Source organism: Canis lupus, chromosome 29 (genome assembly GCF_048164855.1).
Source record: "Canis lupus baileyi chromosome 29, mCanLup2.hap1, whole genome shotgun sequence".
Taxonomy (NCBI): Eukaryota; Metazoa; Chordata; class Mammalia; order Carnivora; family Canidae; genus Canis; species Canis lupus.
The window spans coordinates 26496978-26520734 of NC_132866.1; the positions used below are offsets into that span (position 1 = coordinate 26496978).

The following is a 23757-nucleotide window of genomic DNA, read 5'->3' on the forward strand; positions in this document are numbered from 1 at the left end:
TTCAAAAGATAAATATATGATTGGATATTTTACTAATCTGAAGCCAAATCCTATCCAAAGTTACATGGGTTTTGATACTTCTTTCCTCACATGAAGCTCTTGTGTTGCTGCTAAAAATGTTATTTTTGAACTGGAACTAGTAGATCCAAGCTATAGCAAAGGATTTTCCTCATTCTTTTAGCATCTTAGCTAAATAACCATTAACATCTCGTTTTATGCCCCTAGACTTCAAAATGCTAACAAATGGGTCAGAAACCCAAGCCTGAGAGCTGAGTTTTATTAGAATATTTTATATTTTATTAGAAGCAGAATTTTATTAGAAAAGGTAAACAGCCATTGATATCCTATGGTACAATTTTAGTTCAGTTCTGAAATGCACAGATTGATTAATCACAGGTGAATATTAATGGACTAATTGAGCCCCAAGATATCCAAGGACCTAAAGTAGCTCATGAAGCTGACATGCACTTGGTTACCACTGCCAGGCAGCCAGAGCTAGGGCAGAGGGTGGGAGTAGGATAAACAACACTGAAAAATACCACTGCTATTCTTCTGACCATCCTAGAACCTCTTTCAGCACACCAGGGCATACAACAATTTCCTGAGGTCACATGTGGAAGATGGGCAGACTTCAAACCAGTGCCCAGCTGTCTACTCAAATTCCAGGGCTTCTCAAATCACCAGCCCACTAGACCATAAACTTTATGAGGACAGGAATTGTGTCAGTCTCCTTGAAAACTAGGTCTCAAATACCTAATTCACCGTCTGGCACACATTACATGCTCAAGAAATATCTGTTGACTGAATATATAAATGAATTCCTGCCAAGAACAAACTTCCTGGAGAAGATGCTGTTTTGGAGTCTTTCCAGAACAAGTGACTCTATTCTCATCTCATCAAAAGGACTCAAAAGCATGGCCAAGCCATATGTAACATAATATATTATCCCTCTTTGCCTGAATAATCCACTTAACATCACATAAAAGGAATCAGGTACAAGGTACAGTGACTAGTCAGGCACAATTTCACCTACAATCCTATTTCCTTGGGAAATAATACTTATTCTAACATTCTCCAGGACTGTTATGATTCAAATGGTCTCAAATTCATCTCTGCCTTGCAAAAACGGACTCATCCAGAGAGAAATCATCATATAAAAGGAAGTGCTCAGCCATTAAAAAAAGAGGGGGGGAGGGAATCCTGCCATTTGCAACAACATAGATGGACCCTCAGGATCTTATGCTAATTGAAAGAAGTCAATTTTAAGAGAAGGAAATAATGTATCTCATTTTATGTGGCATCTAAAAAAAGCTGAATTTGGGGTACCTGGGTGGCTCAGACTGTTTAGTGTTTACATTACAATTCAGAATACAATGTCTAACTAAAACAAAAGTTCCCCAAAATGATACTTATCCTTATTATGTGTAATGCATGGATTCTTTCTATCCTATTCCTTTTCTTTCCTCCCTTCATAACTGAAGCTGGTACCAGAAAACAGGAAAGTGCTCAAAGGGGTTATATCAGGGATGCCTGGGTGGCTCAGCAGTTGAGCATCTGCCTTCAGCTCAGGGCATGATCCCAGGATCCGGGATCAAGTCCCACACTGGTCTTCTTGCAGGGAGCCTGCTTCTCTCTCTGCCTGTGTCTCTGCCTCTCTCTCTCTCTGTGTCTCTCATGAGTAAACAAATAAAATCTTGAGGAAAAAAAAATAATAATTAAAAACAAAAAAAATTAAAAAAAAAAAAAAATTAAAAAGGGGTTATATCAAACAACAAAACAACTAATTTGAAAGAGCTAAACTCAAAATGATTTGAGCACCAAAAATAATCAAATGTAATGAATTGTAAAACACCAAATAAATAAAAGATTCACAAGCCCCCCAAAAGGGGGAAAACCCTCATTTGCCACCATTAGTGATCATTATTAACACTAACTCCTTACTCTGAAAGTTATCAATTAAAGGAAAATAATTAAGCATTTTCCCTGCTTTCTTAGGAGAAACTATGGTTCATCCTCCAGTTTATGAAGGAAAGTGATTCTTTACAGAGAATGCCAGCTTATCAATGTAGAAAAAAATGACAGAATTAGAAAAATCATCATTTTGCAAACCCCACTGAAATAAATGACTGGCAATAACTCATCGGTAGGTGATCATTAGGTAAAATGATACTAGAGAACAGGATAGTCACGAGGTGCCCAATTACTACTTCACAGATTACTTACTAATTGCAAAGGGAAAAATAAATTTATTTTACAATAAGGAAATGTGGCAATCACAAACCAGAAGCAAGTAATCAAACTTAATACCACCAATAGTGGGACAAACCTGACAATATATACTCCCTGTGGTGATATAATATAAAATACATAGAATCACCTACAAAGTACTCTTGCCAAAAATGTTTAACCTGCATCAAGTTAAGCCTTTAATCCTAACTTCTAGAACATAGGAATATATGAGATAGAGGAACAAGTTAAATGATACCAAAAAGACACAGACAAACCTAGAACATACAACATTCTAAAGATAAATGGCCTAGTCTCTTCAAAGAGTCAATGTCTAGAAGAAAAAAAGGTAGAGAAAACTATATTAGATTTTAAAAGTCTAAGGAGTTATAACTACCTAATGAAAGAGAATTTTGCTTGGATTTTGGTTTGAAAAACCAGCTATCACTAAAAAAGGCAATTTAGGGGCAAATCATGGACTGGATACTAGCTAATATCAATAAATTAAGTTTCTTAGGTGTGATAATGGTATTATGATTATGCAGGAGAATGTCCTTATTTAGGTGCATGCTGAAGTATGCAGGGGTAAGATACCAACATGTGTGAAACTTATTTTCATATAGCTCATAAAAAATAATACACACACATATATATGGATAAAGCAAATATGGCTGTTAATAAGTGTGAAAATAACTGCAGAAGTTTAACTTTTTTCACAATACAAAACTGAGAAAATGCTGTGTGACCTTTTAAAAAGTGATTTCATAATCCACTAATGGAATGCAACCTGCAGTCTGAAAGATACCACTCTAGCCCATGGTAGGACAGTCATAATAATACCTTAGAGCTCATTTTATTAATCAATTTGGAGCCAGTATGCTTAAACTTTTTGTTTGTCCAAAGAGAAGAATGAGCCGTCATGGAAAATCTCATGTGGAATGAGGCTCTCTCATTCTGCAACCCCTTGTTAGGAGTCTCCCAAGTTTTGTATTTTTCCCGCCAATTAATAACTCACTTTATTTGAAAGGAAAGAATAATCAGTGGAAAAATTCCTACCAGTATCAGGAAAATTTCATTTGTCCCTCTACTCTTAGAGGATTTTTCCCAATCCAGGGGCCCATCACAGATAACACTGAAGTCCTTTTGATCCTTTTCCTCCCTAGTTAATGTTCCCAACTACCCTCAGCCTCCAGTTCCCAAGCTGCTTTCCAGGACACCTGGAAGCAAGCTGCATAGCTGACTAAAGAAAAATCTTTGCTCCCACACTCCATCTGGCCCTGCCTTTCCACCAAATCATATGCCAATTTATTGCCCTCTGATGCACAGTCTATCAGACCACTTCCTGGATGCTCCCACTTTACACTGGGCCAGAAACCTAAGGCAATAATGTGAGTTCTACAAATGGGCAAGTAATTGCTCAATAAGCATGGAACAAGGAAAGGTCAATTGTGATGTATGCACATGTGGCAGCCCTTCACAACTCAACCTACAGCAGTAATAGTGGTAACAGAAGGCTGGTGTTAACAAAGAGGTATATGATAAGAAGCCAGACAGACAACAAGCAGCCAAGAGTGCTTGTCCATCTAAGTCCTTCAGGATCTCCAAAGACCTAAGTAAAGAAACAAAAGCCTTAAACCTGCTAAGGAGCATCTTATCTTCTGGTTTCCAGAAGCAAAACTGAGAGATTAAGGGAGTCACTGCTCTCTATCAACCAACCTTTCTTAATGAGGTGATCTGAGCTAAAATGATTGAATCTTCATTTTGCTCTATGCCCTGCTCTATTTTCTAATGGGTGCCAGGAGAGAAAAGACAAATGCACTCATCCTTTCCATTAACATATCCATATCATTTTAGAAACTAGGGTGACCAATTAAGCGTCTAGGAACATAGAGAGGTGGTTAGAGAAGGCAAGGCTGAGACAAATAACTCTTTACTATCTCTAATCAAAACTGCACGTTGAATTTCAAATATTTGGCTTCTTCTGAAACTCTCTTGGCACTTACCCTGAGTTTGAGTGAGTGGAAAAGAAGAAAGACTCTCTGCTTGCATCCTTGTTAAAAACAAAGCAGCAGCTGGCTTTTCCTCTTTTTACTCATCTGATTGATGCCATGGCAAGCTGGGCACATACTCAGAAATTTCAGGCCTCAAGAAGTGTCTGTGCCAAAAGGACAATGGCAATGACAGCAATACCAGTAACTTTGTTGCCTACTTCAGATCACACTGTCATATCATGCTTTAACCTATACCACAAAAAAAACTAGACTCTTCTGCCTCTGCTTCTGAACCCAAGCTATTAGGAAAGCCCTTTTTATCATAACCCACTTTCAGATACATGTAGTGGAAAATTTGCCAGCAGACTAATTCTGATGGCTAAATGTGTTTAAGTATTACGGAGAGAAAAAGGGAGAGCTGGGCACCTAAGAAGTCAGACTAAGCAGAGCTGATTCTTCTCCACAAAGTCTTCATTTTTCTAATCTCTAGGACAAACATATGTTTGGAAGAGCTTCTTGGTTTAGAAGTGTCAACTGAGAAGGGTTCAAATCATTCCCAGGAATGACAGAATCAACAAATTTAGGTCTCTTAGAGTCATCTTATTGATATGAATATTCCCTGGGGAAAAAAGAATCACAGTGCCTTTATTTTCCCTAACTGTGCTAAAATGCCCACAAGTCTAAGGCCACTCAAGCTACCAAGATTCTAAGGTGCCAATGTTAGTCTGACTCACATTCAGGTCACATCTTACTTAATGTGTTGCTAAACCATCTCTAAACTAACACAATCTATTATTTATAGAACAAAAAAGTCATAAAGGGCACAGGAAATAGATACTTGTATGCCCAGCCTTGTTCTTCCAATACTCAACCCATTACATGAAATCGTCTGCCAGATTTTATCATACACACTTGGTTCTTTCAGTCTCTACTTAAGTCTTGAACAATTCACAAGCTCAATTCCAAGTGGGACAAAGCCAATGACTCATTCAACCTTCTTCCCATGCTAATAATGATATATTACTTACTACTCCCCAAACTACAGGCTCCTAGAAAAAAATGATTATGCATTCAATTAGTTTGGGAGATGATAACTCTAGCAAAATTTTTATTCAAATAATGTACCCTTACTCAATCTTTTTCCTTACAGAGACTACTTCAGTCTCTTTTCCTGATACCACCCCATGTGCCAAACAAAACAGATTAAACTTGAAGTCTGAGGCATCCTTGAACAGTTTCACTTCTACTTAGAAGGGTATTTCTAAGAAATCTAAGCCAGACAGGTGTTAAGTCATTGTTCCTCCCAGGTTGGCTTCCAGACTCTGTTTAAATGTTCTCTGCAAACCTCTGGAGTACGTGGATTCAAACCTCCTAGCTCTGAATTCACAGAGCTTGAGACAGACAGTATTCTACAGGTGTGTTTGTCCAGGATAAACTATATTTAAATAAACTCCTGATACATCCACTTTCTCCAGGCACCTGCTTCTCCTTCTTCAACTTAAGTACACCAATCTTGCTGTCCAGTAAAAAAATATCCTCTCCCTCAAGAGTTACTGTACGCAAACCACTGATGTCTTTTGGAGTATCTAAATTCTGGCCAGAACTGCTTTCCATGAGAAAGCCAATAAGCAAATATATAAGCTATAATTTTTGTTCATTTCTTTGGCTTGTTTGTTATCAAGGCATGAAAAGATGGCAATAGATTGCCCTCATTCACTATCAGCCATTCCATGCCTGATAGGCAACCATATGACACAGAATAGAGGCCACAAACGTTAGCCTTGGAATGGTCAGCTAGAGCCACTAGTCTTGTAAAACCAGTAGCTATGAGTGGACTGTTTACCATTATAGACCCAATCCCTAAGTGCCTAATCAAAATGCCTAGAACATAGCGGATATTGAACAAATATTGGTTAAAAGCAATTCAAATAAATAAATAAATAAATAAATAAATAAATAAATAAATAAATAAATAAATGCAATTCAACAACCCAGACCCAGAAGGAATTCAAATCTTAGTGAACCCCAAAAAGAAAAATTCAAGAAGCTAAAACAGTTCCATAGTTAACAGATGCTTATACTAGGCCTCAAGACCACCTTAGTTCTATGCCAAATACCCTCAATCTTCATAGGTTCTCAGAATTAAAAATGCCTAGAGTTAAATCTCCAAAGGCAAATTCACTACCCACCCCACCGAACCCCCACCATCCCTAACACATACACTACTAAAAAGTCTCCCTCAAACTCTGGCCCTAAGGGCTTTAGAGTCACTAAGAGGTAATCCCTTAAGAAAAGATTCTGGTTATGATACTTTTGACTATTCCACTCTCTCTGCTTTAAATCCAAAATTTCCTAGATAAGAACCTCTTTGTAATGATCTAAGCTTAAAGACCAAGGACAAAGGCAACCTAAATCTGGAGACAAATGATCATAGTCAAACACCACAAATCACAATGGACTAGAGAGCCCTTTCCATGAAGCTCTACTGGATGAGGGCACTAAGGCTTGCAAGGACTTGTCCAGTTAGGGAACACAGAGATCAAAGACCACAGACCATGCTGGCTAGAAGGATTCTTCTAAACTGCTTACCTTCTTCTTCTTCTTCTTCTAATTTTTTTTTAAACTGCTTACTTTCTTCAGACCTAAAACCAGGAGCAGTACCAAGTATCCTGATATTTCCCTTTTTCTTTCATCCCCCTATCCCATGCCACAGATCTTACCACCTGGTCTAGCTATAAGACTGAAGATAACTCCAATATGCCAAGAGCCCCCTTCTAGGTCTCTAGAAGAATAAAAGAAAACATGTCCTTAGGATCTACGCCCAGGGCAGAGTTTGGGCAGATGTAAGAGAGAGGCAGTAGTCCTTCTACCCCTAAGGCCAAGACACCCCAGCCCTGCAGGCAGCACAGAGTTAACTACCCACCCGCTTTGAGAAGCACAAAGGTACATCACTGCAACATGCCTAACATTTACATTGCCTCTCTCTGCTCATTAAACAGGTTTTGGTTAAATAATGAACAAACTGTATTACAGACTCCGATGAGAATTCCAAAATTATAAATCAACTGGGAAAGCCCATAGGGGCAGACAGACAGGGAGGGGGGAGAAGGATAATATTGACTAATATAAAGGGCGCAGCTTGACAGTGGATATTCCTGCCACACCTGATCAAACACACTCCGTGGGGGGAGGGGAAAGAGAGCAAGAGAGGGGAGATGGGACAAGACAGCCTGAAATTTGCATCCGGAAAAGATTAAAACGGATTCTTTGGGGATAGAGAAAATACATAATATATATTACTATAAATGCAAAACTGTACTAAAAGCTAACTCAAATGTCAAAGATTACAGCTTGAATAAATTTAAATATAAAAGCCATGTGCTTCTTGAGTTAATGAGAGAGACATAAAAGGACAAACTGGGCCAGGAGACTGAAGAGAGCCTTGTGCTGCCTTTGCTGGGTAATGGGCTCAAAGCACAGCAGCAACTACAGTCAGAGACTTCCCTCCCTAGCTCTGAGTCCTGAGGAAGAACTGGTGAATCCCATTACTCTTCCAGCTCCTACATTTGCTGTTTTTAAAAATTAAGATGTAATTCACATGCTATAAAATTTACCTTTTTAAATTGTACAATTCAATGTTTTTAAATATATTCACAAAGTTGTACAACTATCACCATTACCTAATTCAGAACATTTTTATGTTTTGTTTTATAACATTTTACGTTTTGTTTTATAAACATTTTATTTTTTCTCCAAAAAGAAACCCTATACTCATTTGTAGTCACTTCCCATACCCCCTCCCAGTCCCTGGTAACCGCACATCTGATTAACTCTTTCAGAATAACCTCCTAAAAGGATTTCTAAGAGAACTTAAAGACCAAATGAGGGCCAGCAGTCAAGTCCCACTGGTGGTAGGCCAAAGTTTTATACAAAATAGCAACAAGCAAACTTTGCTCTTAGGTGCCCTGTATCTTCAAAGTGCAACATCACTTTAGATTTGGTATTAGACTATTTTATTACTCTAAATGCTACAAAGCATGTAGTCATCATGCAGTTTGGGCAAATACTGAATGTAGTCCAGAGACATGAATTTGTGAGAATAGTATGGACTTAGCTAACTAACCTTATTAGAGACAATAAACTTATTTCTTCTGCAATGCTCAGATAATACTTATGGAAGAGTAGGTACTGCTTACCTACTTAAAAGATCCTCTGTTTATAAGAAAAAAAATCATTTGGTTTACTGACAATGTCCAATGAACTACCCCTTTCCAACAGTGATATTCTTAACCAACCAAGCCAGCAAATGTCTAGAAAAAAGCAAATAGAAATCCTTCTTATAGGATGCCTGGGTAGGTCAGCAGTTTGGCACTTGCCTTCGGCCCAGGGTGTGATCCTGGAGTCCCTGCATGGAGCCCACTTCTCCCTCTGCCTGTATCTCTTTCTCTCTCTCTCTCTTTCTTCCTCTCTCTCTCTCTGTCTCTCATGAATAAATAAATAAAATCTTAAAAAAAAAAAAAGAAATCCTTCTTATAAGAAGAGTCTAAGCCCAAGTCAGTTTCATGAGTTGAACTGAATGAAGTCCTAGAATTCCTGACATACTTCTCCAATCTAGGTGGGACACCATTCTCAGTCACACAGAGCAGGCAGTCCCTTCAGTTTCTCTTTCCAAGTTCAAAACCTTTTCCCAGCCTCCTACCACTAATACATTAATAGGCTTCCAAGAAAGCAGTCCTCCTGACACTGCCAATCAGAAAAATCTGTTTGTCTCAGTAAAAGAAACAAGAAATTGGTCATGGACTACAGATTCCAGGACCACAGGGGCAGCTGACCTATAAACTTGCTCCTGGAAGCCAGCGCTGGGGGAGGGTGGAGTCAGAACCAATCAGAAGACTATGAAATGTTCCATTTCTGGTCCACTCAGTCATTTTTTCACACAGGTGATATGTTAAGACCTGAGAACAATGGAAAACCTTGGCAGGCACCATTTCAACATCTGCCCTGGAAAATACTACCACCTTCTTCCTTGCTCCAAGAGAAAGCTTGGCAATACCCAACTATGTTCCTAGTACCACTGACAGAACTGGCTCCTCAGCACATTCTGGTTTTATTAAGTTTCAAGCAGCAGATAATATGGATTCCTGACTCAAAGATGTAAGAAAATTAAGCAGCAGACTCAATATTGGCAGCTCTTAGGTGGTCTCAAACCCCAAGTCCTGACTGTACCACCTACTACATATATGGTCTCTTGAGATATGTCAGGGATATGTCAGGATAGAGAAAACAAGTATGGGATATAGATTAGATGAAAAGTAGGAAATGTAGCTCTGTCAGGATAGCAGGACTATCTCAGCCCCTCAAGGTCTACAGAGTGCCCAAAAAGCCTACAAGGCTACTCCAGTCTGATTTCAGCCATTTTAGGGTGTTTTCAACCATAAATAATACCAATACCTCACTGTGTATAAATTTTGTTTTATATTATGTTTCCAAATATATTAACATGTTTAATTCTTTAACATCTTTTAAAAGATAGTACAGTTGACCCTTTACCAACCTATGCGTTTGGCATACCAAAACGCCCACCCTTGCAGTTGAAAATCCATGTATGGGGCACCTGGGTGGCTCAATAAGTCAAGTGTCTGCCTTCGGCTCAGGTCATGATCCCAGGATCCTGGGACTGACCCCCACATTGGGCTCCCTGCTCAGCGGGGAGCCTGCTTCTCCTTCTCCCTCTGCCGCTCCCCTGCTGTACTCTCTCTAAAATAAATAAATAAAATCTTAAAAAAAAAGAAAAGAAAATCCATGTATAACTTTCGATTCCCCCAAAACTACTAATAGCCTGTAAACCAGAAACCTTATTAATAACAAAAGCAATCGATTAAAATACATTTCATTTGTCATGTGTATTATATATTGTATTCTCATAATAAAGTAGCTAGAGAAAAGAAAATGTTAAGAAAGTCATGGTGGGGGGATGCTGGCTGGCACAGTCCGTAGAGCATGCAACTCTTGCTCCTAGGGTTGTGGAGTTCAAGCCTCACATTGGGTACAGAGATTACTTGAAAATAAAATCTTAAAAAAAAGAAAGTTAAAGGAAGAGCAAATATATTTACAGTACTATATTGCATATACTGAAAAAAATCCACAGATAAGTGTTCCTTTTTTTTTTTTTAAGATTTTATTTATTTATTCATGAGAGACAGAGAGACAGGTAGAGACATAGGAAGAGGGAGAAGCAGGCTCCATGCAGGGAGCCCAATGTGGGACTCAATCCCGGTACTCCAGGATCATGCCATGAGCCAAAGGGAGATGCTCAAACGCTAAGCCACCCAAGTGTCCCCCACAGATAAGTGTTCCTACACAGTTCAAATCCATATTATTCAAGGATCTACTACTCGCTGAACTTTGGCCACCAAAATAGTTGTAAATACCCATTCACTACATTTTCTTTCTAAATGGGATAGGTAAACTTTATCTGTAAAGTAAAAAAACAAAAAAACAAAACTTCTGTGCAAGTAGCCAACTTCCTAAAGCAGCCAAGTCACTTATGCAGGCTATAAAACAAGAAAAGGCCACCAAGTTGCAGCTTTAATCCTGACTAACCAGCTAACCACCACTTCCTCTATACTTTGATCCTTGCCTAACATTTCCAATGCTTTTCAACTGAGTGAAATCGCTCCTTTAAAGAAAACATGTAGGGAAGGAACCCTAGGAGCAAGCCCATGTTTAAGAAAGTAAAAAGAAACTTTTCTCCAGATATTCTCCTACATTTCTCATGAAAGGAGAAAATTTATTTACTGCTTACTTAACTTGCAGAAACCTAAAAACTATTTCAATTGTTGTCTTAGATACATTACTAGTTAAAAAGCATTCCAAGTATATTGCAAAAGCCCTTTATGGTTGACAGAGGAACACAGCTCTGAGGCTGTCCCTTTCACTCTCTCCCCTTGAAAAACCTAAAGGTGCTGAGACTTGCCTCCTCTTGACACATAACATATAACTAACAGGACGTACTTCCTGTATACATCCTCCTCTAACTGTATGAACAGAAGCAATGCAGACCAGGGCACTAAACCAGGCCAGCATTCTGTTTTTGACTCCAGCTCTTAGGATCAACGTAACCTCAGCTAAATCATTTAAAATGTCTCTGGACTTCAACTTCATTCATAAATAGGGGACAATATCTGCCATGCTCCTTCACAGAATTGTGTAAAAGTCAAATAAGGTAATAAACACGAAAGCAGCTTTGAAAATTCTAAACATATAAATATTACATGAAGTTATTATAATTAGGAAAACAGGGAATAAAAAAAGGACAAATGATTCTGGGAACACATGAAGACTGAAAGATTTGTATTAAGAATTAAGGCCCTAAAAGTTGATAACAACATTCTAGAAGAGAAAGGTTTCATTGTCAGTACTAAAAACTTCACTTGTAAAAATAAGTAATAAAAACTTCTGGGACGCCTGGGTGGCTCAGCGGTTGAGCATCTCCCTTCATCTCAAGGCATGATCCTGGAGTCCCACATCAGGCTCCCTGCATGGAGCCTGCTTCTCCCTCTGCCTATGTCTCTGCCTCTCTCTCTCTCTCTCTCTCTCTCTGTGTGTGTGTGTGTGTGTCTCATGAATAAATAAATAAAATCTTAAAAAAAAAAAAAAGTAATAAAAACTTCATTTGTGCCACCAACTTCCTACCTCATGGCATGCAAGAGGTAGAAAAAGAAAGTAGTTAAAACCATAAATAACCAAAAATAATTTCATATAACTCAAACAATAAAGGGAGCTTATAATTGTATGAACACTGATTCCCCAGTAAAGTGGGACATTGTACTAGGGAACTCAAGGAAAAGAATCAGCAATGCAGTAAACCGGGGCAAACTACACCCATGGGCCAAACATGGCTTGTTCTGTTTTATTTTTTTTTTTAATTTTTACTTATCACTCATTCATGTAAGTATTATCTATGTCTACTTTTGAGCTATAATAGCAGAACTGAGCAGTTGCACAGTTAATACGGTCTGCAAAACCTAAAATATTTACTATATAGTTCCTTACAGAAAAAGTTTGTTCATTCCTGCAATAAATCAAACACGTATTTTTCTACTAGTATAAATAATCCTATTTAGGTGTGGGGACTTACCTGTTATATTGTTTAAAACCTCCTTTAGATTACTGAAACTATGCAGCAGAGGATCCCGTTCTTCATCCTGTAATACATTGATTCAAAAAAAAAAAAAAAGTCAGTATCAGATAAAGAGGAGAAGGGAAATAACAGACAGATCAAGGGCACTTTGTCTGAATCCAACAATTAAGTTTCCCTTCTGAGGAAAAGAAAGTTAGCCATGGTTCAGATTTCCAGTTCCCTTATCTCCTATTTCATAAAGATACTCTGGGCTTACCTAAAATAGTAAATTCTGAAATACTAATCTATACCATGACCATAGCACTCTAGCTACCATAGATTGCCAGGGTCTTTACATGTGCTATGGTCTGAACATGTGTCCCTTCAAAACTTATATGTAAAAATCCTAATGTCCAATGTGATGGTATAAGAGGTAAAAGCCTCTAAAAGGTGGGTGATTAGGGCCTCCAGAAGGAACTAATACCCTTATGAAAGAGACCCAAGAGAGCTCCCTTGCTCCTTCCATCATGTGAGGATATAAGAAGCCTGAGACCTAGAAGAGGGCTCTCACCTGACCTTGCTGGCATCTTGACCTTGGACTTCCAGTCTCCAGAACTGTGAGAAATAAATTTCTCTTGTTTATAAGCCACCCAATCTGTGGTACTTTGTTACAGTACCCCAAAAGATGAAGATAATGTATTATTCTATCTCTTCTCCTTCTTCATACTCATTATATAATCATACATATTCATTTCAAAGACATTGCTGACTCCATTTTTATTTTTTTAAGATCTTATTTTTGGGGCACCTGGCTGGCTTAGTCAGTAGAGCAGGGGACTCTTGATCTCAGAGTTGTAGGTTCAAGCCCCACACAGGGCATGGAACCTACTAAAATAATAACAATAAGATTTTATCTATCTACTTATTTATTAATATTTTACTTTTATTTTATTTTATTATTTTTTATTTTTAAATTTAATTTGCTAACACATAGTGTAACACCCAGAGCTCATTTCATCATGTGCCCTCCTTAATGCCTGCACCCAGTTACCCTATCCCCCCACCCACCTCACCTTCTTCAACTCTTTGTTTGCCAGAGTTAGGAGTCTCTCGTTTGTCTTCCTCTCTAATTTTTCCCCACTCAGTTTCCCCCTTTCCTTTATCGTCCCTTTCACTATTTCTTATATTCCACATATCATTTTAAGTAACCTCTATATCCAGTGTGGGGTTCAAACTTATAACCCTGACCAAGAGTCTCACCCTCTAAGAATGAGCCAGTCAGACGCCCCTAAACAATCCATTTTTATAAATGAACATGAGAAATTTCCAAACACATATACATATATTCACTAGGCTGGAAATGTCTAAACTTGTTTTTACAATGTCAAATACAATTCTATACAACTGTGCAAAAAATATCCTTGAATATACATATGCAACAAAGAAAGTCAGCTTTACAACAGGTTAAGTTTCTTACTCATCTGATTGGCAATATATGGCCTGCTCTATATACTCCCAAGGAGTACTACCACTAAGATACACTCCACGCATCAATTTTTTTTTAAGACTTTATTTATTTATTCATGAGAGTCACAGAGAGAGAGGCAGAGACATAGGCAGAAGGGAGAAGCAGTCTCCTCACAGGGAGCCTGAAGTGGGACCCGATCCTGGATCTCAGGATCATGTCCTGAGCCAAAGGTAGACACTCAACCATTGAGCCATCCAGATGTCCCTCCATGTATCAATTTGATAGCTAATTATAGTCCTAGGGAATCTGAAGGGTAAAACATCTTCCTGACATTTTTAGGCATATTTAAGAGGTTTCAAGTGCTACCTTCAGTTGTCTACAAAAATAGAAGAATAATTATCATCTTTTGGGTCCCAGAGGCAAAAAAAAAAAAAAGCAGCCTATAAATTTGACATTAGTTAGAATAAAATAGAAGGGTCCTTGATAGGGGTGCCTGGGTGCCTCAATCAGTAGCATCCAACTCCTGATTAGCTCAAGTCATGATCTCAGGGTTGCAAGATCAAGCCCCATGTAGTGCTCTTCACTTAGTGGGGAGTCTGCTTCCCCTCTCTCTTTTTTTCTGCCCATCCTCCCACTCGTGTATCGCTCTCTCTCTCTCTCTCTCTCAAATAAATAAATGTTTAAAGGGGGGGGGTCCTTGATACCAAGAACAACCCTGAGTTTCTTTTTTTTTTTTTTTTTTTTTAATTTTTATTTATTTGTGATAGTCACAGAGAGAGAGAGAGAATGAGGCAGAGACACAGGCAGAGGGAGAAGCAGGCCCCATGCACCGGGAGCCCGACGTGGGATTCGATCCCGGGTCTCCAGGATCGCGCCCTGGGCCAAAGGCAGGCACCAAACCGCTGCGCCACCCAGGGATCCCCAACCCTGAGTTTCTACTATTCTCATTATTACTAGGAAATTGATCATGGTTTTGTTTTGGGTTTTTTTTTAAGACTTTATTTATTTATTCATGAGAGATACAAAGAGATAGGCAGAGACAGGGCAGCCTGGGTGGCTCAGCAGTTTAGCACCTGCCTTCAGCCCAGGGCGTGATCCTGGAGACCAGGATCAAGTCCCACATCAGGCTCCCTGCATGGAGCCTGCTTCTCCCTTTGCCTGTATCTCTGCCTCGCTCTCTGTGTCTTAAATAAGTAAAATCTTAAAAAAAAACAAAAACAAAAACAAAAAAACACCAAATTCTAAAAAAGAAAAAAAGAAAAGAAAAGCAGAGACACAGATAGAGGGAGAAGCAGGCTCCCTATGGGAGCCTGATACAGGACTCGATCCTGGGACCTGGGCACCACACCCTGAGCCAAAGGCAGATATTCAACCACTGAGACACCCAGATGTCCATAATTATTGTTTTAACCATGCATTAGATCCCTTACAACTCAGTGACCAAGCTATCTTGCCCATTCCCCACTTACCAGTGGAGTATGAGTGCTCCATCGGGCATTTCGTTTGATTGCCCCAACCACAATGTTAATCTCCCCTTGAATGATGTAAATATTTTTATCCACCATCCTGGCAAACCTACCAAAACAGTTCAAAGAAAAATTAGTTAATATTTGGTTACTCAGAGCATACCCACATTTAAATCAGTACCTGGTAATGTCAAAATTATGATTTAACTTCCCAGTACCACGATTCCCCATCAGTAATACTAGGATAGGATGAAGTCCATTTTATGTTATGAATCCAGCTACCTGGCTCTCCTAGAGGTCTCCAGAAGTTCAAGATACAACTCAAAAAGTATCAATCCAGAAAATTTCTCAAAAGCACCCAACAATCTCTAGCAAGCATATCAAATTCTTCAAAGCCAACTATCCCCAAAACCTCTCCTGTGAGGATTTTAGGTATGCAGATACTTCTGTGTTACTAAAGACATATTTCAGATTTTCCTTTTGTTCTTCTTTATTCCCTCACAGTAACAATAAAAGGTCAAGTGAAAAGAAAAGAACGAAAGCTGTTAGAAAAATAGCCTTGGTTTAGAACCACAGTTAGAATGTCAGCTTATAGACTACATCCATTCTACCAAGTCAGCTCTACAAAACTGGATAGTGGCCGTAATACAACCTTTGAAAAGTTCTGAAAAGTCAAGTTCACTTGCTTATAGCAGGAACTGTCTAATAAGTTAGATTGACAGATAGACTCATTTTAAAGCTGCTTCTGTATGAATCTCTGAAGTGAAGCTAAAACACTACTTTAGTACTTTAAGTGTTCCCAACTGAATTATTATAGGATATATGTGTGTGTGTGTGCGCACGCGCACTGCCTAGAACAGCACTTAGAAAAGATACTTAATTTTCTTCCCACGTGAAAAAAAAAAAAAAAAGAGTATCTTCTTAGCATAGAGAAAACCCTAGGAGCATGTAAAAAACCATTTCCACTTTACATTATTTAGAAACCCTCCTCACAAGGACAAAATTTTAAAAAGCAGACAGGGAAGGGTGAGGGAGGCATATAGTCAAACATTTATATCAGGCTCCAGGAAAGTTAAAACAGTTAGGCTATTAGGATAAGGGAAGAGGGATCCCTGGGTGGCGCAGCGGTTTAGCACCTGCCTTTGGCCCAGGGCTCAATCCTGGAGACCCGGGATCGAATCCCACGTCAGGCTCCCGGTGCATGGAGCCTGCTTCTCCCTCTGCCTATGTCTCTGCCTCTCTCTCTCTCTCTCTCTCTCTCTGTGTGTGTGTGTGACTATCATAAATAAATAAATTTTTTAAAAAAAGGATAAGGGAAGAAAGAATTCCACAAGTATTACTAAGCACCTACTATGCATATGACATCTTTCATAGTACTAAGGATACAAAGTAAGTAAGACATGGAAAGAGCTCTCAGACATATGGAATGAAAACACAAAACAAAACTGGAGTACAAGACCCTATGTTACCATTTATGTAAAAACCAACCAGGGCAGCCTGGGTGGCTCAGCGGTTTAGCACCGCCTTCAGCCCGGGATGTGGTCCCGGAGACCCCGGATGGAGTCCCGAGTCAGGCTTGAGTCCCGAGTTGGGCTCCCTGCATGGAATGGAGCCTGCTGCTCCCTCTGCCTCTTTCTCTCTCTCCATCTCTCATGAATAAATAAAATCTTAAAAAAAACAAAAAAACAAAAAAACCTACCCACCCTACATAAAATACCAGATTTTTGTTTTTAATATTATGCAATATTTAACACATAGTATAATATAAAGAGCAACAGAATAGCCAGTATCCAGATAAAGAATAGTACAACTAAAGTTTCTGTAAATTTTCCCTAATCATATCCTGTTCTCTTTCATCCATAGGTCTCACTATTCTAAATCTGATATTTATTAAACTTTTATGTTGCTTCATACTTTTGCTTCACTGATATATATCTTTAAATAACATATAGCATTATTCTGCATATTTTTGTACTTTATGTAACTAATATAATATTGCATGTATTTTTCTGCAATTTGACCTTTTCCCTTGAAACATTATGTTTGAGTTATCCATGTAGTTAAGTGTACTTAATGTATTTTGTCCAGGTAATATATACATAAGTAAATAGAGAATATATACATATGTAAACTCCCCAAAGGGAGCCTGCTTCTCCCTCTACCTATGTCTCTGCCTTTCTCTCATGAATAAATAAATAAAATCTTAAAAAAAAATAAAACAATAATCAATTTCCCAGTAATAATGAGAATAGTAGAAACTCAGGGTTGTTCTTGGTATCAAGGACCCTCCCCCCACCTTTTTTTTAAAGATTTATTTATTTGAGAGAGAGAGAGAATTCACGAGTGGGAGGAGGGGCAGAGAAGATTTTATTTATTTATTCAGAGAGAGGGGATGCCTGGGAATCTCGGTTGGGTGTCTGACGCTTGATTTCAGCTCAGGTCATGATCCCAGGGTGAGATTGGGCCCCACATCAGGCTCCACCCTGCTCCACGCTCAGTGAGGAGTCTGCTTGAGATTCTTTCCCTCTGTGTCCCCAGACCCCCACTCCCCTTCTCATCACTCTCTCAAATAAATAAATAAATGATTTTTAAAAAAGGTCTGGGTAGATGTACCCCAAACTCAGTAACCATAGTCATCTCTGGAGAAGGTATTACGAAATCAGGGTGTAATCAGAGGACATTTGTAGCCTTACTACAATGTTTTAATTTTTTTACAAGGAGAATTTTTTTAAAAAAATTATAGCAGGATGGAGAATTTATTCCATCAATTTATACCATCAATAATAATTTAAAATTAATAATGACGAAAGAGATCAGATGTCATTTCTGCCCATGAGGTATTTACAGAGTTTAGTCAGATCTAAAAGAAAATAAGCTACAGATACACAGAAAAAAATACATCCTTCTAGTAGTACCATTTGCATATTTTGTATAAGACAGGGCCCTCAGAAAGCAAGAAGTATGAAAAGCATTATAATAAAGGGGAAAAGGACAGGTAAAAATGTTGTCAGGACCATAACACCTTCTTCAAATCCACAAGAGAATCCAACATAATAATACATTTACCTTAATGATAATTAAAAGATACTAGGCTTGGGTTTGTTTTTTTTTTTTTTAAGATTTTATTTATTTATTCATGAGAGAGACAGAGAGAGAGAGAGAGGCAGAGACACAAGCAAGCTCCATGCAGGGAGCTCGATGTGGGACTCCATCCCGGGACTCCCAAGATCACGCCCTGAGTATAAGGCAGGCGCTAAACCGCTGAGCCACCCAGGGATCCCCCGATACTAGGTTTAAAAAAAAAAAAAAAAAAAAGGAAAGAAACAATTAAGTTAGTCCCAGAAGACCATCTACTTTCCTTTTTTTTTTTTTTTTTTTAAGATTTTATTTGGAACGCCTGGGTAGCTCAGCAGTTGAGCGTCTGCCTTTGGCTCAGGACGTGATCCTGGAGTCTTCCGATCGAGTCCCACATTGGGCTCCCTGCATGGGGCCTTCCTCTCCTTCTGCCTATGTCTCTGCCTCTCTCTCTCTGTGTCTCTCATTAAATAAATAAAGTCTTAAAAAAATAAAAATATTTTATTTATTCATGAGAGACAGAGAGACAGAGACAGAGACAGAAAGAGGCAGAGACATAGGCAGAGGGAGAAGCAGGCTCCATCCAGGGAGCCTGACGGGGACTCGATTCCGGGACTCCAGCATCATGCCCTGGGCTGAAGGCAGGCGCTAAACTGCCGAGCCACCCAGGCATCCCTATCTACTTTCCAAATGCCCTAGGCACACAATGTTCTCTTCTGAGAAGATTCAACAATGAATACATACATAACAATAAGGAGGAGAACCAAGAAATAGAAGATGAACAAATTCAAAAATAAGTCAAAGTATCAGAAAAGAAAAAGATAAAATCTTTAGTATCATTCCTTTCTTAAATTATTTAGGCAAGATGAATATGCTCTATATCTCTAGAAGGATTTTGAAGAAATTGCTAACAGAGGTTGCCTCTTAGAGAAGGGAAGTGGGGAACAAGGATGAGAGGAAGACTTGCTTTTCTCCGTATATTCTTTTGTATCTCTTGAGTTTTGTGTCACACATATATGTTACCTATTTTTAAATTAGAATAGTGAAGGGGTCCCTAGATAGCTCAGTTGGTTGAACGAACAACTCTTGGTTTCTGCTTAGGTCATGATCTCATGGATGGTGGGACTGAGCTGAAGCTGGACTCTCCACTTAGTGGGAGTTCTGCTTGAAGATTCTCTCCCTCTGCCTCTCCCACCACACTCACTTGCACTTGTGACCACACTCACTCTCTCTCTCTCAAATAAATAAATCTTTATGGGATGCCTGGGTGGCTCAGCAGTTAAGCGTCTGCCTTTGGCTCAGGACATGATCCCAGGGTCCCAGGATCAAGTCCCACATCGGGCTTCCTACATGGAACCTGCTTCTCTCTCTGCCTATGTCTCTGCCTCTCTCTGTGTCTCTCATGAATAATAAATAAAATATTTTAAAAATAAATAAATATTTACAAAAATAATTAGAAGAGTGAAAAGTAGTTGTATTTTTCCATTTGTAAATGATTAGGCGTAGCCATCAAATTTAATTAGCTAAAATTTATTTTGGTCAGACATTACCTAATACATGCTAAGCAAAAGAGTAGGCACAGCATACAGTAACTGTCATTACCCACCCAAAAGGAATTTATAATCTAGTAGATTAGATAAAACACATACATATACACACAAACCCATGTATATCTCCGATGCATGAGTAATACATACTGTCACAATACTGGAGCAAAGAAAATTATTTCTGGTAGAGGGCTCTGGAAGGCAACTGAAAAACAAGATTCCATTTTCTTGAGAGAGAGAGTGCAAACACAAGAGAATGAGGAAAAGAGGGGCAGAGGGAGGGAGAGAGAGAAGTGGACTCCAGGCTGAGCATGGAGCCAGACTACGCAGGGCTTGATCTCAGGAACTAGAGACCATGACCTGAGCCAAAATCAAGAGCCAGATGCTTAACCAGCTGAGTCACCCAGGTGCTGCCAGACAGGATCCAACAGTCAAAAATATAAGGGAAGAATGGGAAGGGTAAAGGCTCATAGGTAGGAAAATTCAGTAGGTGTTTAGGGGATCATGATTATTCCAGACTGGCTGGAATATTATTCCTAGGGGAATAAATAATAGGAGGTAAAGCTAAAACAGCAAATGTGGGCTATATCATGGAAGGCCTTCAATACATAGTTATTATTCAGTATGTATACTGAATACCTACTATTATAAAAAATATTTGGGGAGCACCTGAGTGGTATAGTCAGTGTCTGACTCTTGATTTCACCTGGAGTCATGATCTCAGTGTTGTAAGCTTGAGCTTTGTGTTGGGCTCTGCACTCAGCAGAGTCTGCTTGTCCCTCTCCCTCTGCTCCTCACCCCGCTTGCAGTCTCTCTCCCTCTCCCTCTAAAGTAAATAAATAAAATAGCAAAATATATATATATATTGGAGACACCTGGGTGGCTCAGCAGTTGAGCAACTGCCTTCAGCTTGGGGCATGATCCCGGAATTCCAGGATCAAGTCCCACATCGGGCTCCCTGCAGGGAGCCTGCTTCTCCTTCTGCCTGTCTCTGCCTTCTCTCTCTCATGAATAAATAAAATCTTTAAAAGGCCTATAAAGAGACATTATAACAATATTTAATTTCTCTTTCAAAGAACTAAGAGAATGAGAGAAAACACCCATACTGAAAATAACACAGCAGCAGGTAAACAACAACACTATACTACAAAATTTTTTAAAGTGCTAATTAATTAATTGATTAAGGATCTACCAGCTATTTGGAAGGCTTCCTGGAGGAAATAAATTTTGAACTGAGATTCCAACTGAAGTAATCAACCTATCATTTTATCAAAATTTATTAAGCACCAGGATGCCTGGGTGGCTCAGCAGTTGAGCATCTGCCTTTGACTCAGGGTGTGATCCTGGAGTCCCAGAATCAAGTCCCATGTCAGGCTTCCTGCATGGAGCCTGTTTCTCCCTCTGCCTATGTCTCTGTCCCTCTTTCTCTCTCTCTCATAAATAAATAAATAAAATCTTAAAAAAATTTTATTAAGCACCAAAAGCTAACAACTTTCTAAGACAGTGGAGATCTAAGCAAAAAAAAAAAAAAAAAAAAAAAAAATCATTGTCTCAAGCTTCTTTTCATAGTAAAAAAGAAACAACTAGAGAATGAAGAATTATTTTCAAAGATTATACAGAGTTGCTTAATCACCTGCCAGGCCTCTGAGCATTTGTCTCCTCACAGAGGGATTCTCCCAAGGAAATCTGCCCTTCAGCTTCAAATGGGAAGCTCAGATGAACTACATGCTACCTGGTAGGCCAACAGCCTAGAACCCCTTGTCACAAGGTCACAAAGGCTTGCAGAGACCTCATATAAATATGGCAAAAAAGAACTTAAGGTCTATCTTGTATCAGAAATAACATTAAAAGGAACAACCAAATAAGCAGCAACTAACATCCCCAGCCAGACAAGCCACTGGTCCAGAGACTGTAAGCCACACATATTCTTTGAAAGTAGTCTATTTAAAGCTGAGTCTAGGAGTACCAGGGTGGCTGGTACCCAATAGTACCCAATTTGACTATACTAGGAGTTGGTAAAAAATGCAGGGCAAGTGGCTGGTGAGTATGCAGATTGATACAACTCATCTGGGTTACAATTTGGCATTATCTTGCAAAATTGAAGAACTTCATATCCCATATCTCAGCAATTCCAGTTAAGACTATACATCAGGGAAACGCACAAAAAATTCAGAATAGTGGCCAGCAGGAGGGGGAATGTGACTAACAGGGAAGGACACACAAGCAGCTTTGTTTTGGCGACATTTTGGGTTTTTTTTTTTGTTTTTTTTGTTTTGTTTTAATAATTTTTATTTATTTATGATAGTCACACAGAGAGAGAGGCAGAGACATAGGCAGAGGGAGAAGCAGGCTCCATGCACCAGGAGCCCGACGTGGGATTCGATCCTGGGTCTCCAGGATCACGCCCTGGGCCAAAGGCAGGCGCTAAACCGCTGCGCCACCCAGGGATCCCGACATTTTGTTTTTAAGCTGGGTAGGGGATACTGATGCCCCATATATGCTATACATATTCTTTGCATGTATGACATAGACCATCACAAGTTCCTTCTTTTTTTTTTAAAGATTTATTTATTTATTTATGATAGACACAGAGAGAGAGAGAGAGAGGCAGAGACACAGGCAGAGGGAGAAGCAGGCTCCATGCCGGGAGTCCGACGTGGGACTTGATCCTGGGACTCCAGGATTGCGCGCCCTGGGCCAAAGGCAGGGGCCAAACTGCTGAGCTACCCAGGGATCCCAAGTTCCTTCTTTTTAAAGTCATGGTCTTTGTTGTCCTTTTTTTTTTTTTTTTTTTTTTTAATTTATGATAAGATATAGAGAGAGGGAGAGGCAGAAACACAGGAGGAGGAAGAAGCAGGCTCCATGCCGAGAGCCCAATGCAGGACTCCATCCTGGGACTCCAGGATCGTGCCCTGGACCAAAGGCAGGCGCCAAACCTCTGAGCCACCCAGGGATCCCCTGTTGTCTGTCTTTACACTTGCTGCTCCTTTTCTGTTTTAAATATTTGGGTGGGGTGGGGGGGATGCCTGGGTGGCTCAGCGGTTTGGCACCTGCCTTCAGCCCAGGGTGTGATCCTGGAATCAGTCCCAGGTTCAAGTCCCACATCCAGCTCCCTGCGTGGAACCTGCTTCTCCTCTGCCTGTGTCTCTGCCTCTCTCTCTTTCTGTGTCTCTCATGAATAAATAAATGTTTAAATAGTAATAATAACAATCAATCAATCAATCCAAAAGTCAGTGAAAATCAGAATACCAGTGGTTACAAGAACAAGCTTCAGAAGCAAAACAGTCCTGTTACCACCTTTATGATCTTAGCCAAGTTTCTTAGCCTTTTTGAGCTTCAATTTACAATTCTCCATTGCAAAATGAAGGTAGTACCTCCTCATCTGTTTGTTGTGAGGCCTACATAAGAAGACTGTAAAGCACCTAGTATGGCAAGAGCACTATTTAATAAACCCTCCAAAAATTACCTGTTATTATAATACCTAAGACCTTCCCTAGCTAACCCACTGCCTCCAGAGAGTATTAGGACTCCTTTTTTGTCATCCCATTATACCGTACATAGCTCTAAAGAACTTATATTGATTTATACTTATTCATTTAATCTGTCTCTCCCATGAGTCTATAAGCATCTCAGGAAGACATCATGATTTATTCACCTTTTTATCTGCAATGCCTGTAAGATAAATGATAAATACTCAAGGAGCAAATGAACAAAGGGATAAACTAATATCAAAGACTGACTCTTCAATACAGTGCAGCTCACATCCAACTCCTGTGAGAACAATGACTTCATAGAAAACAATGATTCTAAGCCAGGCAGGCAAACCTTTCTGCATCCCATATTTGTTTCCCTATCAGAAGTT

The 23757-nt window shown here is 39.3% G+C and overlaps 1 protein-coding gene across 10 annotated transcripts in view; it reads right to left on the reverse strand.

Moving 5' to 3' along the window:
* The window catches only part of GBF1 (golgi brefeldin A resistant guanine nucleotide exchange factor 1), a 121158-nt gene that overhangs the window by 92607 nt on the left and 4794 nt on the right, over positions 1-23757 (reverse strand). For all 10 annotated transcript variants that reach the window (XM_072805534.1, XM_072805533.1, XM_072805532.1 and 7 more), the window contains exons 2-3: positions 15277-15382; positions 12358-12424 (exon numbers count right to left, since the gene is read on the reverse strand). In XM_072805534.1, the coding sequence (XP_072661635.1) occupies positions 12358-12424; positions 15277-15372 (163 nt within the window). In that variant the 5' untranslated portion in view covers positions 15373-15382. The remainder of the gene's footprint in view (positions 1-12357; positions 12425-15276; positions 15383-23757) is intronic.